The sequence below is a fragment of the Anolis sagrei genome, chromosome 5 (genome assembly GCF_037176765.1).
Source record: "Anolis sagrei isolate rAnoSag1 chromosome 5, rAnoSag1.mat, whole genome shotgun sequence".
Lineage (NCBI taxonomy): Eukaryota > Metazoa > Chordata > Lepidosauria > Squamata > Dactyloidae > Anolis > Anolis sagrei.
Window position 1 is genome coordinate 140,642,797 of NC_090025.1, and position 20,987 is coordinate 140,663,783.

Sequence of the window (20,987 nt, forward strand, 5' to 3'; positions counted from 1 at the left end):
CCATGTAAACTGACTGCTACCCAAGAAAGCAGATAATACTGATGCTAAAGAAACAACAGGGTTTGTTTCCCTTCATTTTGGAGAGGGGTGTATCATTTGTCCTGAGGGCTATAGCCTCTGAAATCTCCCTCATATGAACATAAAGACACGGTGCCTACTGGGGGCTAAATGGCATTGTGTAACAGCAATAGTGGTGCAGAAGGTTAATACACTGAGATGCTGAACTTGCTGAACAAAAGGTTGCTGGTTCGAATCTGGGAAGTGGGGTGAGCTCCTGCTGTAAGGCCCAGCTTCTGCCAACCTAGCAGTTCAAAAACATGTAAATGTAAGTAGATCAATAGATACCACTTTGGCTGGAAGGTAATGGCACTCCATGAAGTCATGCTGGCCACATGACCTAGAAGGTATCTATGGACAATGCCAGCTCTTTGGCTTAGAAATGGAGATGAGAACCACCCCCCAGAGTCAGACATGACTTGACTTAATGTCAGGGGAAACCTTTACCTAACGTTAAAACCTCACAGAATACAGGTCTTCCAACAGCAAGGCCAAACTTTACAGGTTGTCATGTCCAACAAGCATCAACTCCATCTTTGCTTGGCTTACAAATCTCTTTCCAGAAAGCACTCCTAGTTTATTTTGGCCATAGCCATATGATGCAAAATGCAAAGGGCAGGGAGAAAGCGGTTTAAACCAGAACTAGAATGTGTCAACTTCTTATATAGATATGACAAAGCAGAGAGATCAACCTAGAACCATTCCAGGCAGATGGTCCAGATAGGTAAAATTACTGATTTACAGAAAGAAGCACAGCAAAAACAAGCAATTTCCTTTAAAAAAATAAAACAAAAAAAAATCAATGCTCCAACGAAGTCTGGCAGTGGGACCTGAGCACAATTTTGGCAATGCACCCTGCATTTATTAATTTGTTTACAGTATTCATATACCACTTTTTTCACCCCTGGGGGGACTCAAAGTGGTTTACAAAAATAATGGCAAAATTCAATGCCTTACATACATAAACCAAATCATAAATTGAACAACGTATCACTAAGTATAAAATACAACAGGAGAAATTGACCATAAGATAATAGGACATTTAAACATGAAGTATAAAAATTAAGAACACCTAATAAAAACATGAAAATCACATGATCCAAACTCGTAGACTGAGCCATTCCAGATGTCGATTACACATATTCCATATTTACTTCTTGTACTGCATTACTTTACTAGTCATAAGGTTGGTTCCACAACCATGTCTTTGTTCTCTTTCTAAAGGCCAGGACGGAGGGTGCTGATCTAATCTCCCTGGGGAGAGAGTCCAGAGTCGAGGGGCCACCACTCTGGGAGATACATTTGGACGGGTAAGCTGGGCCGGAACTAAAGCTAGCACTTTGAATTGTGCTCAGTAGCAGATTGGCAGCTAGTGGAGCTGGCATGACTGGGGAGTTTGTTTCTATGATAAATTGCTATTTTACTGCTACTATTGTGCTATCACAGTGGTGGCATGGCAAGGAGAACAGGTTTGCCCACCTTTAGTATTTAAAGGAAGTCCTTATTTTGGAAAAGACGTTGTGACATGATGGCAATGAATGGGCACATCTGTGCCCGAAAAGGGGACACATTCTTACCAGCCAGTCATGTTGAAGTCTCTGTAAAGCATCCTTTTTCCAACTTCCTTACGCTGAACCCTCCTTGGAAACTCCAAGTGTGTAAACTCATTTCCCAGCAAATGGGGCTGCATATATGCCTACAGGATTTTAAAAAGAAAGAGAATATAGTGACAAAACAATCTTTCTTGAAGTTCCCCCAAATTGTTGTTCTCCTAATGTTCAAAGAGAAGTGCTAACAATAAACAAATGGCAATGAACAATATTCCAGAAGAATATGATTATAAATAGTTTTCCATGCCCATTTGGAAACATATTTTACCATTCTGCAGTTCTTGCCATTTACAAACACTCAGCTTCTTTTGCTAATTATTTACAACTCAAAACAGCTTGTTTTCATATTTTGTATTATGCTGACCTGGTGGAGACCATCGCCCTGTGGCTCTTCAGCCATATCATATTCTTTTGGATTAATTCCACATTTTCATCAAGTTGCACTAGCACTACTGAGAGATCAATTTGTTTATTTTGTTTTATTTTGTTTTGCCTTTATATTGATTTGCCATGTTATTTTCTGGTTTATTTTTACTCTGCATATATTATTCATTGTATTTATTTATGCCGCCCAAGTCCTTTCATGGAGATGGGGTGAGGTATAAATAAAGATGATGATGATGATATAATGATGATGATGATGATGATTAAAGCCCCTGGTGACACAGTGGGTTAAACTGCTGAGCTGCGGAACTTGCTGACCGAAAGATCTCAGGTTCAAATATGGGGAGCAGAGTAAGCTCCCGCTGTTAGCCCCAGCTTCTGCCAACCTAGCAGTTCAAAAACATGCAAATGTGAGTAGATCAGTAGGTACCACTCCAGCGGGAAGGTAATGGCACTCCATGCAATCATGCCAGCCACATGACCTTGGAGATTGTAGACATCTCCAAGGTCATGTGGCTGGCATGATTGCATGGAGTGCCATTACCTCCCCACCACAACGCCGGCTCTTTGACTTAGAAATGGAGATATGCACCACCCCCCAGAGTCAGGCTCAACCAGACTTAATGTCAAGGGGAAACCTTCAGCTTTACTTAAAGGATAATATGGAATGGTGATATTGTTTCAATTAGTGGTTAAAGGTAACAACCTGGAATCTATCCCACCATTTCAGCCAAACCTTTTTAAACCAGAGGCCTCCATGTGTGACATCAGCTACTAGATGCAAGACTGTATGGATTTTAATCATATATTTCCAAACTATATGCAGGAATATTGCATTTACATACAAATGTAGTTCTATTCTAAATAAATGACTTGTGTTTACTTCTTCAAATGCAGTACTATTACCACTCATTATATAGGATCAAACCTATAGATTCTAATTTTGCTCTAAGGAGGGTCTATTCTGTAGAAGAAAATTAAAGAAAAAAGCACGCATGGTGTTGCATACCTCAGAATATCGGCAGATTTACACAATGTATATATAGTAGATAGCTTAAAACAGATTTAAAAAATATCCAGAGAGCTGCTAATTCAGCATTATCAAAAATGCTTTTCTGTCCCAGGTTTCTATTGATCTCATCTCATGAAAGTGAGCAACAGAAATCAGTTTTCTTGATCTCTGAAAATAGCTGTTGTACACAAAATTGAAACAGGGCCTACATTATAGGCACATATATGGAACTGTACACAGAATGTTGTTTAAGTAAGAATTGGTCTTGTCTCTTGATCCTCATAGAAGTTGTCTATGAAGAGTATTTAAGATGAAGGGATGGAAAACAGGTCTCATCCCAAATTACTTCAGATCACAGTTCTCATCATCTCTCATCCTAAGCTATGTAGGCTAGTGCTGACAGGAACTGAGGTCAAAAAACACCTAGTTTAACAGATATTCTCCAGCTCAATATAAATAGGTATGGCAAAGGAGATGGGAGAGGCAGGGAGCATCCTGAATACTCAGTAAGACAAGTGACACCAATTCTCAGGGAAAGGAGGACAGGAATTGTCCAATAGAAAAGGAAGAGAAAAGGGTCTGTTTACTGTATTGTTGAAGGCTTTCATGGCTGGAATCACTGGGTTGTTGTAGTTTTTTTCAGGCTATATGGCCATGTTCTAGAGGCAATCTCTCCTGATGTTTCGCCTGCATCTATGGCAAGCATCCTCAGAGCCTCTGAGGATACTTGCCATAGATGGAGGCGAAACATCAGGAGAGAATGCCTCTAGAACATGGCCATATAGCCCGAAAAAACCTACAACAACCCGGTCTGTTTAATGTTTTTAACAATTTCATACAAATAAATATATATATTCATCACATGAAGCTGCCTGTTGGAAGGTGCATTATCCCAGTCTTGAAAATAACAGCAGTAAAGCAGACAAAACAATTTTAGAAAGAGTCAATGTGGAGGTGACAGGTGTACTAAATTCAGAAACTCCAGCTGGTTCAAAATACGGCAGCCAGACTAGTTATGGGAACATCTAGGAGTGAGTATATTACACCTATCCTATAGTCACTTCACTGGCTGCCAATTAGTTTCCAGGCAAAGTATACATGTTGGTTACGACTTTTAAAGCCCTACATGGTTTGGGTGCAGATTACCTAGAAGATTGCCTTGTCCCATACAATCCGCCCCGAACACTTAGATCCTCCGGGGGGTCAGTTATTCCAACTAATCAAAACCTGATTGGCAACCACCATCTGAGGACTTTTTCATTGGGCGCTCCACAACTTTGGAACGACCTGCCTGTAGGGCTCCGACAGCTGGATCAGCTGTCAGAATTTAAGATACAAGTGAAGACTTATCTCTTTTGGCAGGCCTACCCAGACAGTTTTAATGATGAATTTTAAGCTACACTGTATACCTTGTTTTTGTTTTGTGAATTTTGGTATGTATTTTACTGAGGTATGTTTTAATATGTGTATTTTACAAACTGTTTTATGTGTTGGTTTATGTTTTAGTAATGCTGTAACCCACCTCAAGATGTTTAGGTAGCATAAGGAAGGATTAACACTCCTGTTAACACTCCTGTTAACACTCACCTCACTTTCTGTCTCTGTGATAATTGGAATTTGAAAAATTTGACTTGTTTTGAAAACAAGGGTTGGAGATAAAGATTCCCTTGAGACACCTATTCCCCAGGATAACTCTTCCAAGGGGTAGATTTCTCTCACTTCGTGTTGTCTCGCCCACATTCTTAACTGTAAGTTGTTTGTAAGTTGGATGTTTGTAACGCAGGGTCTGCCTGTAATTCTAAAACCTAAATAGTGGAACAGTGTACAAGCTCACAACATTTTGCTAAATTATTTTTGGCCTCCTAAAATAGCCCGAGAAAGCTACAGAAGAGTTGTCAGGACTTGAAACCATTTTGAAGTCATGCCATCAACTGTCTGACCATACATTACACAAACAAAACCTTTTTTTTAAGAACATAAAAGCTCATTTGGTTGGAACACCACATATAGCATTCTGTTTTGACCAATGGCTGATCCAAAAGCTTTTGGAAAGGGCACTATTCCACACTATTTTAAATGCAGATTTCACTTACATTTGGTAGCCAGATGGTGGGCCAAGCCACTGCCTGTTTGCATTGTGTCTTTAAAGTGCAGGGATTGACTTAGCTGCACTTTCCTGATTCACTCTCCTCCTTCTCCGGTGGTTCTTAAACCAAGGCTCGATGGGTACCTTTTAGGAGTGCTGCAGATGTGTACTCCTGTGTGGCAGGGAGTTGGACTAGATGCCTCTTGTGGACCCTTCCAACTCTAGGTAAAGGTAAAAGTTTTCCCCTAACATGAAGTCCAGTCGTGTCTGATTTAGGGGGGTTGGTGCTCATCTCCATTTCTAAGCCGAAGAGCCAGCGTTCTCTATAGACACCTCCAAGGTCATGTGGCTGGCATGACTACATGGAGCACCATTACCTTCCCACCAGAGTGGTACCTATTGATCTACTCACATCTGCATGTTTTCGAACTGCTAGGTTGGCAGAAGCTGGGGCTAACAGCAGGAGCTCACCCCGCTCCCCAGCTTCGAACCTGCAACCTTTCAATCAACAAGCTCAGCAGCTCAGTAGTTCCAACTCTAAGGTTCTATTAGTCTATCATTCTGATCTCTGGAAACACTTGGCAAGAGCTTTCTTGGATCAAAAACAAAGTTTAAAAACATACTACAAATAAATTAAAACAAACAAACATATAACTAAACATTCAAGTGAGATGACCACAATTTTGCATGGGTATTATAATTATGGAAAACTGCATTGTCAGAAAGGGGGGAAACCCCATTTTATAAACTGAGCAGAGGAGCAGCAGAATATGATCCATGTATGGAAACCTGAGTTCCCTCTTATTCATATGTCAACAAGAGGTCTTTCACCATATGCCCACCAAAGTTCCATGCACTTTCTTAGAGTGGAATGGTCAATGGCAAAGATAAGAGGAGAGGGAAACTAACAAAAATCAGTAATTATTTGTGTAAGTTACGCATATGCCTGCTGCCAGATAGCTAAAGAGATAAATCAATGCATTCCTGCTTTTGTTATTTCTTTTCGGCATACAGTACTTCAGTACTGATGTTTTGTTTTGTTTTAATTTAAAGGAGTAGAAACACATAGATTTAAATCCTGTACGAAGCTTTTGGGATGTGGGACCTATTAAAACTTAGATCCTTTTAAGGTTTGTAATCCTAAAGGGCACATTGTTACTCCAGTACTGAGAGGTGCCTACATATTTGTTCTAAATGCATTGGAAGTGTTTCTCTAATGTGGTTTCACGCTTCTGGTATCTTCCCCATATTTTCTTTGAACATGATATCCATAACCCAAGCATATTTGCTACATATGGAGATGAAGTAAACAAACAAAGGTAAAGAAAAAGTTTGGGGAAGCGGCAAAAGTGTTTCTCAAATTGGCTGCTGTGATTTCTGATCCAAGCTGGAAGAACTTCAAAAGAGAAACCGGGGGGCAGGGGAGAAGGAAAAGAAGACCCTTCCAGGCTATGTTTTATCTTTCTTCAAGTAACACCCTACCCTCAAGATGATATAGATCATCTTTAATTTAAAAGGCAAACACATTATTTTCAATATAGGCAGCATAAATGTAAAACTAGGATGCAGCATAAATATTTATTGCAGTTGCTTTGTATTCGTCGCTGTGAATATCATTGCCCCTAAAGTAGTCTCTTCCTCTGAAACATTTTGTACTCTGGCAATGCAACATAATAACAGAAATGAAATCTGAGTGGAAACAAACATAGTTTCTTACTCCACCGCAACACTTTCTGCATTTACAGCCAACCAAGCAATGTTGTACTCAGAGCAAGCATTTCTTAGAAAAACAAGTAATTTTGTCTTTATGAGCGGGCTTCAATAAGACTCTGGTCACAGTGGGAGAGAGCAAGCACCACGGTTGAGGTGCTCTTGTTTTAAAAGGGACAGACAGAAAAAGCACGTTAGTTTGAAGCATCTAGCGGAGGTACCGCAAGTCTTCTGTGGTGGAATTTAAGGTACAGGGCAAGCTTGCCAAATGTCTGAAAAAGGATGTTTTTTACTTTTAAAAAAACTATTCCCACAACAGAAGCGAACATGGGAAAACCCGAGATTATCATGTGGTAATGTATTGTCAAAGGCTTTCATGGTTGGAATCACTGGGTTGTTGAAGGTTTTTCAGGCTGTATAGCCATGTTCTAGGAGCATTATCTCCTGATGTTTTGCCTGCATCTATGGCAGGCGTCCTCAGAGGCCGTGAGGTCATGTGGAACAACATGTGGTATTTAGAACAACTGTCATGTCTGGAAAGGGTAGTAAATAGGACTTTTTATCCATTCCCAATTTTTCCAAGCATTTGCTCTCAGAATGGGCCAAAATATGTCACTATTTAATTATTTTAAGTTTCACACTCTCATATATGTGAGAACTATAGACATTGAAGACCCTTGTTACCAGCCTGATTGTCATTTATTCATTATATATATATGTGTGTGTGTGTAGATATATGTATATGTATGTATGTCTATATGAATTACATTATGATTTGACCAATAGCTCTGACACTATCAATCTCAATATACTTAAAATGACCTCAACTGGATGTTATAAAAGTTCATTTTCAAATAACAACTGAGTAGGTGAAAACTCTGAATCAACCACAAATAGATACTCCTAGGACTCTTACCAGATACTGAAGACGCTGTCGCTCTGTTTCTGGAGTGAACTCTGATGACATCGGAATGACCTCTCCATTTCGGACTATTATAGCCCTGTAATAGCCAGAAGACATAGTGAGGGAATACTGCACAGTCTCTTTAAGGGAATATAGCTATTTTGAAAATAGAAAGTGACTTCTCATTCCATTCTGCAGAACAGATAAAGCATATTTTGTTTCTTTTTTCACTGCTGAGAAAACAAAACACTTGGTCTGTTTTGCTTACACTGAATGTCAGAAAAAAATCTATTGACCCAGGATGTTACAAGGAGATCAAAAGCACACATTCCTGAATATCCCTTTGCGGTTTTGACCCCTTCGGTGCCTTCAAATCCTCTGGTTTGAGATAGAATCATAGAACCATTGAGTTGGAAGAGCCATTCTGTCCAACCCTCTGCCATGCAGGAAAACACAATGAAAGCACCCTTGACAGATGACCATCCAACCTCTGCTTAAAAACCTCCAGAGAAGGAGACTCCACCACATTCCCAGGCAGCATATTCCATGACCAAGCAACAATTCCCATCAGGAGGTTCTTCCTAATGTTTAGGTGGGATCTCTTTTTCTCCAATTTGAATCCATTGTTCCTTGTTCCTTACAGCAGTAGAAAACAAGCTTGCCTCCTCCTCAATATATCTCTTCAAGTATTTAAACATGGTTATCATGTCTCCTCTCAATTTTCTCCAAGTTAAACAGATCCAGCTCCCTAAGCTGTTTCTTACTGGGCTTGACTTCCAGACCTTTTCCCATTTTGGTTGTCCTCCTCTGGAAACATTCTAGCTTATTAATATCCTTCCTGAATTATGGTGCCCAGAACTGGACACAATATTCCAGGTAAGATCTGACTAAAGTGTAATAGATACAGAAGTACATGAGTCAAGCAAGCTCCTGTCCAGTCACTGATTGGTCAAATATGCTATAACACACCTGCTTTACCAACAAAAAGACACAGCAAAGCAAATATACTTTAAACACAAATGCAACTAATGCAACAAACAGAGAGAGCAAATGATGAAATTCACTAGGCAGCTGGAAAACAAATACACCAAGTATAGCTAGTGTCTATCATTTATATGCACAAATATGACACCGAATCACCTGTTGACTTATGGTGACATGAATTTCAAACCCTCTTTTCAAGCAAGGGAGATTTGTCTACAATATAGTCTGAATATATTCTACAGCACCTGGTAATTGTTGGTGGACTCCCACCCAAATACTAGCCAGGGTTGACCCTTCATAGCTTCCAAGAACAAACAGGATCTGATACCTTTAGGGAGTTTAGATCTCAATACATCAGTGGTTCCCAGCCTTTTTTTTTTTTTGACCAGGGGCCACTTGACCAAGCACCACTTTGACCAGGGACCACTTGAACAGGAATTATTCTCCAACATTAGTACCAAAAGATTTACCAATCAGTTTTTGGTCTACTTTAGATTTGGTTTGGTTATTTGGGGTGCTGATTCAGAAAATTACATTGGATAGACCACATCAGCTCTACTTTCTGATATAGAACATATGCCATCCAGTAGTCGTCATCTGCTTGCCCACAGAAAACCATATTTAATAATCTAGAGCTGATGGGGTAGCAGTAATCTTTTGTGGGTAGTCAGCGTCTCCCCTCATGACATCCCTATTGCCTTGGCACTATAAGAGGGCTTTGCGAGACCAATCGCTCTCATTGCCCTGTGATTTCGAGGCAATGGTGTAATAGTGGTGAGGCTGCAGACTATATTTTCATTCTTGCAGACCACTGGTGGTCCACAGACCACAGCTTGGGAACCACTGCAATACAGACATACACCTCATCAGCCACATTACAAAATTCAGCTGATTTTCCCTATCAACCTTCCTAAGCTAATGAGCCATATAAACAAAACTCATCATATTTTTCAATGGCTACTTCAGACCAAAGCAGAATTCCTTCACAGAGCGTAGTTCTACATGTGAACTAGAAATATGCATTTCCTACACAGAAGAGTATGAGCATGCAAGGTAAGGAACAGAAATGAGGCAATGGGAAGTTAAGGAAATAAAAGGCACAGAAGTAACCTGGAATGAACAATGTTCTTTAGAAGAACGAATGAAAACAGAGTTTCTGTTTACAAAAAAGAAGAAAACATGTGGGACCCACAAAATCTATCTCACAGTAAACTTAGTTGATCAGAGGGTAATAAAGGCAGGAGTAACTTATCTGTTCTATTTTTCTCTGCAAGCAAAACATTTGAAGTAATGTTTCAAGCAAAAGCTACATTCTAGCACATTTTGCCGGCATTAACAAATAGACAATGTCCCATTACATCGAACAGAAATAAAAGGATACAACTGATGCAAACTTTTTGAAGGACTGATTGTGCCCAAAGGAGATGACAAACTTGATGAAACAGAGTATAGATATAAAATGTTTGCTAAATTAAGAGACAGACATTCAACCAGTTTTCTTTGTCCAGAATAATGATGTTATTCATATTTAAACACTGTACAAAAGGGAAAATGGACCTCACCCAAGGCTTAACCACCACCCAAGGACATTAAAGACATTAAAGAAAAGCACAAAAGAGGGGGGGGGGGCAGTTTTTAAAAGCTGTTGTGAAAAAGAGTGTCAAACAGACATTGGGTTGCCACTAAGTGTTGAAGCAAATCAGATGTAATAGCATTTCACAGTAGCTGGAAGAGGCAAGCTGGGTGAAATAAAATGATATCTTGAAAGCTTTCTGCCAAAAAATGCTGATGCTTCAGCAAACTACAAATCCCAGCACTGCATAGCTTTGAGCCAAGGAAATTAAATTAGAGACAATGACCCTCAAAGAGGAGCTCCAGGTGCAGCTCCTGAAGTAGTTTTCTCTTTTGCTTTGGCTCAGCACTAAGATTACCATATTATGAAAATCTAATACGCCCTTTGGGGGGAGAAGGGCAGGGTATAAATATAGGAAATAAATAAATAAATAATGTGCAACATAATTTTAAAGAGGTAATTTAGCCAAAAAAAAAAAATTGATGAGCATTAGAACTGAGTAAATTGGGTAGTTATTCTAGTTCCCAGCAAACAGAACCTTCTAAGTCTAAGACAAGACAATATAATGTGGTGGCCAGGCCAGTGGAAAACTGGCTTGATATTTGCTACTGCAAATATCAAGCTGACAGTTCAGCAAAATGGATATACATTTTTGAAAAAAAGGACAAGATAATGATCAGCTTAAGACAGATTTAAAATGTTCTTTAGACAGGCCTTGTTAAAGGCCTTTTAAATAACCTTGCACAGGCCATGTGGCAGGTTCACAGAGCTATGTGTCATTCACAGCCACTGCCATATTTCTTTTATGACATTCAAACTGATCCTGGCCACTCATCCCGACAGACACTTGCCCAGGCTTCTCCAACACCTGGCAGTAAGACTTCTGTTGCCAGCCTCAATGAGCCAATTCTGCAGAAAATGCTTTAAAATTAATTAACTTTCAAATACATACACAATATAAACTTAAAATCACTTTAAGAAAGAGAAGCAATGAATCAAGCTGAGTACAGGCAGTTCCCAAGTTATGAACAAGATAGATTTTGTAGGTTTGTTCTTAAGTTGAATTTGTTAGTAAGTCGGTACATGTACATATTTAAGTGTAACTCCAGCCCGTAAAAGATACCCTATTTTAGCTTTGAATATCATAGGGAATGGTTAACACCCCTGTGGTGTTTCTTTTGCTGCTTCTGCCCCGGTTCAGAAGATTTCACCTCATTTTCTGTCCCTGTGAGAATTGGATTGCTGATACAAGGTCCATCCAGACAGGCCCAAAAACCGAGATCCATCTTTGTTTTACTGGAGGCATCCAAACAACGCCTCCAGTAAAACTGAATTAATTTGGAACAAACCAGGTTTTCTTTCTTTCTGAATTAATTAAATACTTGAAAAGATCTAGATCTTATGGTATAAGATTCAGATCTTACCAGGTGTGGGCCCTGTGTGGATTGGACCTGGGGACCACATCATTCAATCCCCAAGCCCACTCCACACAACCATCATGGTTTTCCACACTTCAGGAGTCCAAAAACCTGAGAGGACACCAACCCTCCCAAACTCTAAATAAACCCATAAAAAGTAAATAAAATGTACCTGACTGCCATTATGTTCCTCCTCACGCCCTCCTGGCATGAGGAAATTATGTGCCAGGAGACCAGGGAGGGGGATTTTCCTCCTTGCTCGCCACATCTCCCACATCTCCTGGCATGAGGAGGAACATAATGGTGACCAGAAAAGTTTTATCTTTTGGGGAAAATTGGGGGTGGGGGGTAGGGTGGCTGCATGCCATTCCAGTTGTAATTGGGATGGCATGTAGCCACAGACACACACATATATCCCGAGAAAGCCTGGGAATTTGGGGCCTGTTCAGAAGCACCTAAATCTTCAATGGAGACACCTTTTCCCCATGTCAACTCTTTCAGGAATGAATTTCCCTTTCTAGAGGTAAATTTCTCTCATTTCCTGTAGTCTCACCCACATTCTGAATTATGAGTTGTTTGTAAGTTGGATGTTTGTAACTCATGGACTGCCTATCCACTGATGCTATTACAGGTTGAGTATTCCTTATCTGAGATACCGTTTCCATATGATAACACTTTTAAGAGTGAATTTCCCTTCACTTCCTGTTGTCTCACCCCCCCCCCCGTTCTTAACCTTTTTATCGGATGAGCTCCCTCTGTCAGCTCCAGCTCCCCGCTCCCCATGTGGAGACATGAGAGATGCCTCCCACAAGTATGGTAAAACATCAAAACATCCGGGCACCCCCTGTCCTTGCAGGTAGCCAATTCTCTCACACCAGAAGCTACTTGCAGTTTCTCAAGTCGCTCCTGACACACACAAAAATTGATACAGGCTTTCCTATATAGACCTTATCTCACTATACATTATTCCAAGCATCATGTTGCAATATTAACCCCCATTCTTAATTGTGGGTCATTTGTAAATCAGATGATTGTAACTCGGGGACTGCCTGTATTTTGTTTGAGTGGTACCACTAACCAGGAATAATAAACATTTGCTTCATACAGAGCCACTTTATGACTGGGAGAAGTCAAACATTCACCGTCATCATCCATTGGCCACAACAGATTAAATTTATGCTACTCGGTATTTTAAAACTGCATACACATTTTAATACACAAACACACACACATATGGTTTGAGGCTGGGTTAGGAAACTTCCCAGGGTGTTAGGGCTACATAAATTCTCATGCCAGAAACACTAAACCCCAATTTATTTATTTATTTTACAAAAAAAACCTTCCCGACCCATACACAGAAATGGAGAAGGGGGCATTTTTGCCAGGTTTTGAAGTTACAATGTCTTGTTTTATGGTTATAGGAGATGCCTGTTCTCCAAAGAAGTAGTGACTGGAGGCTTTGAAAAAGAGCCTAAACTAATAAGGTGTAGGAGGGAACTTGCAAAATCTTCTTTTCCAGAGTTCCTAGGAGGCACAGAGGTTTTTAATGTATATTTATCACTGTTTTAATTTATGCAAATTGTATTTTATGCTATATTATTGTATTGAATCGGCATTGAATAGTGCTTGTTGGCAGCCGTCCTGAGTCCCTCTTTGGAGGTGAGAAGTACATGATAGATACCAAATAAATAAATAAACAAATCTTTTCCAATAAATATAAAGTAAAATTTTAAGATGATAGGAGCATGAGGAGAATATTACACAGAGCCGCATGTAGCCACCAATATGGAGAGAACGTGTAAGGAAAGGAAAGGGCACTACAAGCATAATGTCCTAAATGAAAGTTGAACCTTTTCTCTTAGAGCAGAACCGAACTGGCAAAGTTATGCACTTTAAAGCAATTTCCTAGATGCTTATGCCCAAAGGGAGTATATAGCGAGGAGCGCTAGCCCATGCCACTCAGTCTATTATATTGATTATTTGGATTAATTTATTTTTACTAACACAGAATTAGGTTTGGTAATGCTGGTGAGATGACTAAGTCCATGCTAACTGAAGAGCCATTCAATCCTATCAAAATGTGCCAGATCCCAAATGATATTCATATTTGTGCATCTTTCAGCTTGTTAGTCTTGCTAATAAGGATGCTGCAGAGAAAGACGTGCTGTAACTGGAATTATATTCTCTACTTAACGTAGGTCAAAGAGAATACCAATATATAGTCGATATTTAGTCTCCAATTTTTTCCCCATGCCGTTAGTACATTGTGGGAAGAGCCAAAAAGTATTATTTTTAATGTTTTATTTTCCCATTTTGGGAGGTTTAATCTTTATGGCAGAGCCTCCGATGGCACAGTGGGTTAAACTGCTGAGCTGCTGAACTTACTGACCAAAAGACTGGTGGTTCGAATCTGGGTAGCAGGGTGAGGTCCTGCTGTTACCCCCAGCTTCTGCCCCAGCTTAGCAGTTTGAAAATATGCAAATGTGAGTAGATCAAAATGGTGGGAAAGTAATGGCACTCAATGCAGTCATGCCAGCCACATGACCTTGGAGGCATCTGCGGACAATGCCAGCTCTTTGGCTTAGAAATAGAGATGAACACCACACGACTAGACTTAATGTCATAGGGAAACCTTTACTTTTACCTAACCTTTATGGCTTATAACTAAAACAAACGAAACTGAAGTGAACTAATTCAAGGAAAACCAATGTTGTTATGAAAATGTCCACATGTTCCTAAAAATGAATTCTTTGCACACTTATATGGTTTTGTTCCTCGGAAGTGTACTTTCCTTTGCTAGCAAATAAAAGCTGAAAGTGTAGGGAAAAGGCACGCTGGTCAAACCACAAAGAGAAAATGCCCCCTTGCTGTGTATAAAGTCAGAAGGGTAATTCCACTCTCCTTGCTGGTTGTTTGACATTCAAATACTTAAAACAACAAAGGGGGGAAAAGCCCTCTACTTCAGTGAAGAGTATTCGCAGGATGCCCTTATTCTATTATATATCTTTTCAGCCAGAAAAGATTTGAAACAAAACACTGAACTGCACATTTCTGTAAGGGATGTTAAAAGCTGGTGGTAAGTGACAAAGAGAAACCATTTGGAAAACCCTTTCTGACAGTGTGTTATGACTTCCAAGCCACAGGGAAGATGTGCTCACTTTGTCAGAAGGCAATGAACATTGTGAATTCCATACAGGTGAAGCAACTACATCTGGTCTGAGTGAAGAGGGGTTTGAAATGTGTCGATGGCAAAAAAAAAAAAACAAAACCTAGACTGACTAAGGCAGGATTTCTTAGCTACTTTCAGAAGGACACTCAAGTAAATTTTGATTATGTGCGTCAGGGAAATGTCAAAGGATGATAATCTGTGAAGACAAGTATTTTCCTCCTTTATTTGCTTATTACAGCTGTTATGTGCCTGGAATGTGTCCACTTCTTGTTTTCAGAAATTTACAGGAAAAAATAAAATACTAAAATATTGGTATTGGGTTTTTTTTTATTTCGCTAACAAATAACCCAGAGAAATTAGTTAGGTTTGTAATATGTAAACATATGAAGGTTCAAACCCACTCAGTTCAAGCAGAGAATGTGAGATGTGTTTCTCTACATGTCTGGCTTGCAGTTGTGTAGATAATGCTTCACCAAGGATCCACACCTCAAGATTATATCAGTTTTATACTATGTTAACTGTAATGTCTACACACTTTGAAATCTTCGGAAGTGTAGTTTGCTTAAGTACCATATTTAGCATTTCTGCTACAGAGCTTAGTGCTATAATTCAAGAAAAATGGATGCACAAGCTCTATAATAGAGAATTCTCCAAGCTACCAATGCTAGGAGTCCATAGGATGAAACCAAAGCAGTTTAAGTACTGTTGAATTGGGTTGCTGTGGGTTTTCCAAGCTGTATGCCTATGTTCCAGAAGCATTTTCTCCTGATGTTTCACTCACATCTGATCCCCCAACCTCTGCAGATGCCTACCATAGATGTGGGTGAAATGTCAGGAGAGAATGCTTCTGGAACATGGCCATGCAGCTCTGAAAACTCACAGCAACCCAGTGATTTTGGCTATGAAAGCCTTCAACAACTACTGTGGAATTGCTAGAACTGTGTTGTGCACATGTGTCAAACTATGTGGCCCTCCAGATGCTGGTCTACAATTTATGTATTCAACCTCATTATACCTCATTAGAGCTGACTGGAGTTGTGATACAGTAACACAGGGAAGGCTGCCATTTCTTCTGTTTAATCAGAATAGTGGGGTTTGAATGTAGATACAAGGTTCATGGATATGATGTCTGTTGCAATACCCATTATCCCCATCTGCATAACAGATGATCAAAAGTGATGGGAGTTGTCATTTAATAACATCTGGAGACACAATTTATATAAAAAGTAAAGAGCACTGACTACTATGTAATATATATATATAGTTGACCCTCTGTGTCCACAGATTCTTTGTCAACGGATTCAGTAGCCCTTTGAAGGCAACCATAAGGTTGATGTGGCCCTTGATGAAAATGAGTTTGACACCCCTGGCGTAGTGTATATTCACTCAAAGTATGGGAATAAGGAAAGGCATTTCCTAAAATGTACAGTAGGTATTTTTGGAGAAGGTCGGAAAACAAGAACCATGTTGAAAAGTGGATGTGGCAAACCCAAGAAGCAGGGAAAATTAATTTTAAAATTTGTATTGTAATGCTAAGGAAATATTAAGGAATGAGTGGTACTTCAGATGTCAATAGACTACAATTCCCATAATCTCTCTTCCCCAGGCTAGGACTGAGATTTAGCCCATCATCTTTTTGGAAGGATTTTTTTCTTACCTCCATGAAATGCTGAAATGCTAAAATAAGCACAGCTTGTTTAGTTTAAACTAGTTTTATATAAGTTTTTCAAAATGTTTCACTTTTGAAAGAGGATGAATCTGAATGGGAGATGCGTATCCTTTTAATTCTGCACTTAAATGAAAAATGAGAATTATGAGGAATATGAAGGGAAGTAGTGACTAGTAGCAAATGTGATGGGAAACTGGTTACGGGAACAGCATGAAGAGTGTCTATCAAAGTAGCCTCTAGTTATTTTCTTACTTTAAAACCTCACAAAAGATATTTTGGGCTATGACGAGTCCAGATAAGCAAATGAGCATGAAAGCTAGCAGACAGTTTCCTTGGCTCGGACATACCTGTCAAAGAGTTCAAGTAATGCAAAAATCAATTTGTTCTGAAGTCAAGCATGAGAAGCTTGCAAATCAACTACCCTTCATTGACAGCAGATGCAAAGAGTCTCAGCGCTTATTCTGTAGCAACAATCTTCTGAAATGGGTTTCAGGAGAGGTGAAGAAACATGGACATTTCTACTCATAAGTGCTACATACTGTATGAAATTGTTAGCAATATTATCTCATTCCAAACTACAAAAAAAATAAAAATAAACGGACTATCTGGACACCAAGACAAATCTCTTTACTTAGAAAACACCTAAGACCCACATGTAAAACTATAACTGTATTATATGAATGGATAGGCCGAGCTTGGCACAGCAGGATAAACCGCTATGCTGCAGAAAAATCCTGCTGATCAAAAGGATGGGAGTTCAAGCCCAGGTCGTGGTTGAGCAACCGTCATTAGCCACAGCTCACCTGCCTACCTAGCAGGTCAAAAGCAGAAATGCAAGTAGATACAATAGGTACCGCTTTTAGAGGGGAGGTAATAAAGGTGCCCTTAAGGGCATTGACTGGAGGAAAGCTCCTCGGCATGGAAAACTGAACTCCAGCACCCTCTGTGGCTGGAATCAAGCACAGCCTCCAAGATGCTGGAAATTAGATGGGGAGACTGCCTTTATCTCTGCGGTGTTATCTGTCCTTGTTAATTGCATAATTGGCTTGCAGAGCACACATACGTTTTGCCATATGTGTGTTCTGTAAGCTATTTTGAGTCCCTTTCAAGGTGAGAATGGTGGGGTATATATACTGTAAACAAATAATATACATACACTTTTTATCATGGTTCTACCTAGGGCCTCAAAAATCTGCAAATAAGCAGGTGTTACTTTCTTGGTGGTGCTACCTTCAGTATGTAATGTCCAGCTAAGAAGAGGTCTCAGATTAGTCCTCTAATAGCTTTTGGAATGGTGGCTGATATTTTGATTTTAACTGAAAGTTGTAGTCCATCTTTATGATCTGTGTTGTTTTCATGCATATCAAATGTTTGGTTTGTTTTGGGAACAGAACAGAATCAGTCCCGTCCCAAACTTAAAAACCGAAATCTCCTCCCTGTCACATCTGTTCACCTGAAATGTGGTAGATGTGATCCATTGCTACTTATGCTGGCAAAGTACTTCTAATTCTGACATTGACTGTAATTGATTTCCAATTACAGTCAATGAGAGGCACCAAAATCTGGATTTCTGAATTGAGACAAGTGTAAATGTTAACTTGTCTGTTCTTCTGATTGGTCTGAGGCAAGTCGTAAATCTTTTGGTTATTGCTCATGACTAGCCACTGAATCAAACATTTACAGGAGGGACTTCGATGGTTAGCATGTCCAGAGATGTTTTCTTAAAAAACACTGATTTTTCTGTCAGCTCCCTCTCTAATCACAATCTGAGTTGCTATATCATCACAGATATTCTAGTACACCTTGTGCATAGTGAACAAGATTATTTTAGTATTGCAAAAACACTGTTATTAGGGACTCAGAACATGAGAAAAAACATGCTGGATACAATGAAAGTCTCATCTAGTTCAGCCATGCAGGCACATTTAACTAAAGCACCCCAGAAAGATGTCATCCAATATGTTTAAGGGCCTCCAGAAATTAAGAGTCTGCCCTCACTTTCAGGTGATCTATTTCACTGCCAAACAAATCCTACAGTAATATATTCTTTCTAATGGTTACCCGGAATCTCTTTTCTTATCATTTGAAGCCAGTGGTTTATGTCTAAGGCTTATATGGCAGTGTGGACTCATATAATCCAGTTCAAAGCAGATAATCTGGATTCAGAAACTGGATTATATGGCAGTGTAGATCCAGATTTGGTCTCTGGAACATCAGAAGCTTGCCCAATCTTCAGCATAATGTCCCTTTAGATATTTAAAGCTACCTATTACATTATCTTTCAGTAGATCCTTTTCATATGTAAATTTTGTCTCCTCTTGCGCAGGCCCCTTCCATCTAAACAACCCCAAACAATTTTCATCAGGGAATTGCCCAGTCTCTTGACCCTTTTGGTTGCTGTCTTTCTGCACCCTTCTTGGCTATTCTTTAAGTACAGTGGGGAGCAAAAGAGACAATATTGTGAGAATGGATCAGTACATTTCATGCTGGGAATGTATGATGTATATGTACAGATTGTAATGCATATATAGTTTACTCATTGCCAATCAGCACATGGCACATACATTGTCCCTTGCAATGTAATGGACTGTTAAATTGTTAAGAAAACACTGGGCAGTAATGCTTCACTATGGGAGAAAGATAAATTTCTGTGAACACTGCTGAGGTTGGTGCTTTCATGTCTTTGCGCCATTTCCAAATGACAGAAAATCAATAGCTTCACCTTGAGATCAACACCGTTAAAAAGAGCTGCACTGGAGAAGGAATCTCTGCCAAGTATTCTGATGGTGCTTGATCTTGGAGAGCACATAAAAAACCACTTTGGACGGGATTCAGATATAGCCAATGAGGTAATTGTATGTTAACAGCTGAGAATGACTACACTATCTAATCTGAAACTAGAGCAAGGTCTGCCTCCTTTTTATCTGCATATAATGAAGCTACTCCAATTTGGTCTGCGTCTCATAACATAAAAGATGATAAAGAAGAGCCCATATTTTTTTTGTAGATAACAAGAGGGAAAAAGTTTCAGGGCCACAGATAACCAGCAAGTTCTAATTTCCAGAATAGATGTGGGTGGTTACCTTAACAATCCTCTATTGACAACCCTCTGGAGTGTTGTGAATTTGCTGATGACTTCAAAAATATCAAAATAAAGGTTTGTCTCTCTTGATTCAATAACCAAATGCTGTAGCTGGCAATTTACTGTTACCTTTAACCTCTAACTCAGTGGTTCTCAACCTGGGGTCCCCAGATGTTTTTGGCCTTCAACTCCCAGAAATCCTAACAGCTGGTAAACTGGCTGGGATTTCTGGGAGATGTAGGCCAAAAACATCTGGAGACCCCAGGCTGAGAACCACTGCTCTAACTGAAACATACCACCATTCCACATTCTCCTTCAGCAACACTCCTTTATAACTTTCAACAAGTTAAGATTTGGATGAATAAATGAACAATATGTAGCAAGGGGAAGAACGAAACAGAACAGAGACAAAACGTGTTGTAGAATGGGATCCCATGCTTTTAAGTCAGACTTTCTAAGATGATGGTTTCTTAGACATGTTGAATTCCCATGATCTCCAGATAACAATCTTTATGAAAGATAGCAGGTCAAAGGCCTGTCTAGCATTGCATGTGTGTACATGTGTCTTCAAGTCACCCATTATCTTATGGTGACAATATGACTTTCAAAGTGTTTTCTTAGGAAAGGAATCCTCAGAGGCACTTTTGCAAGTTCCTTCTTCTGAAATATTGCCTACAGTACCTGATATTCTGTGGGGGTTTCCCATCCAAGGATTAATCAGGGTTGACATTGCTTTGATTCAAAGATCAGATCGGATGTGGTGCTTTCAAAGTATTTACACCAGTAGCATATGTGACGTATAAATGCACCAAATTAAAGTTCTTGGTATGCTGGTGGTGGGGGAAAATAGAAAGAAAGATTTGACTACTTAATTATTTGGTAGATATACTTAATTATTTGGTAGGATTACCTGGGAAGGAATCCCACTGGAGCATTGCAGCACATCCAAATACCTGGGAGTTACCCTGGACCATACTCTGAGCTACAAAAAGCACAGCTTGAATATTAAGCAAAAAGTGGGTGCTAGAAATAATATTATACAAAAGTTGACTGGCACAACCTGGGGATCACTGTCTGAACACAGTGAAGCCATCTGCCCTTGCACTTTGCTACTTTGCTGCGGAGCACACATACCCAGTGTGAAACGCATCTCACCATGCTAAAACAGTGGATGTGGCTCTTAATGAGACATGCCACGTTATCACAGGATGCCTACTCTCTACACCACTGGAAAAATTATACTGTTTAGCTGGTATTGTACCACCTGACATCTGCCGGGAAGTAGCAGCCAATAAGGGACCAAGGCAGCAACATCTCTGGCCCATCCCC

General features: G+C 39.7%; 1 protein-coding gene across 1 annotated transcript in view; it reads right to left on the reverse strand.

Annotated features, from left to right (window-relative positions):
• PPM1H (protein phosphatase, Mg2+/Mn2+ dependent 1H) overlaps positions 1-20,987 on the reverse strand; it is a 107,173-nt gene that overhangs the window by 22,514 nt on the left and 63,672 nt on the right. The window contains exons 5-6 of the mRNA XM_060777538.2: positions 7,776-7,860; positions 1,635-1,753 (exon numbers count right to left, since the gene is read on the reverse strand). Of these exons, the coding sequence (XP_060633521.2) occupies positions 1,635-1,753; positions 7,776-7,860 (204 nt within the window). The remainder of the gene's footprint in view (positions 1-1,634; positions 1,754-7,775; positions 7,861-20,987) is intronic.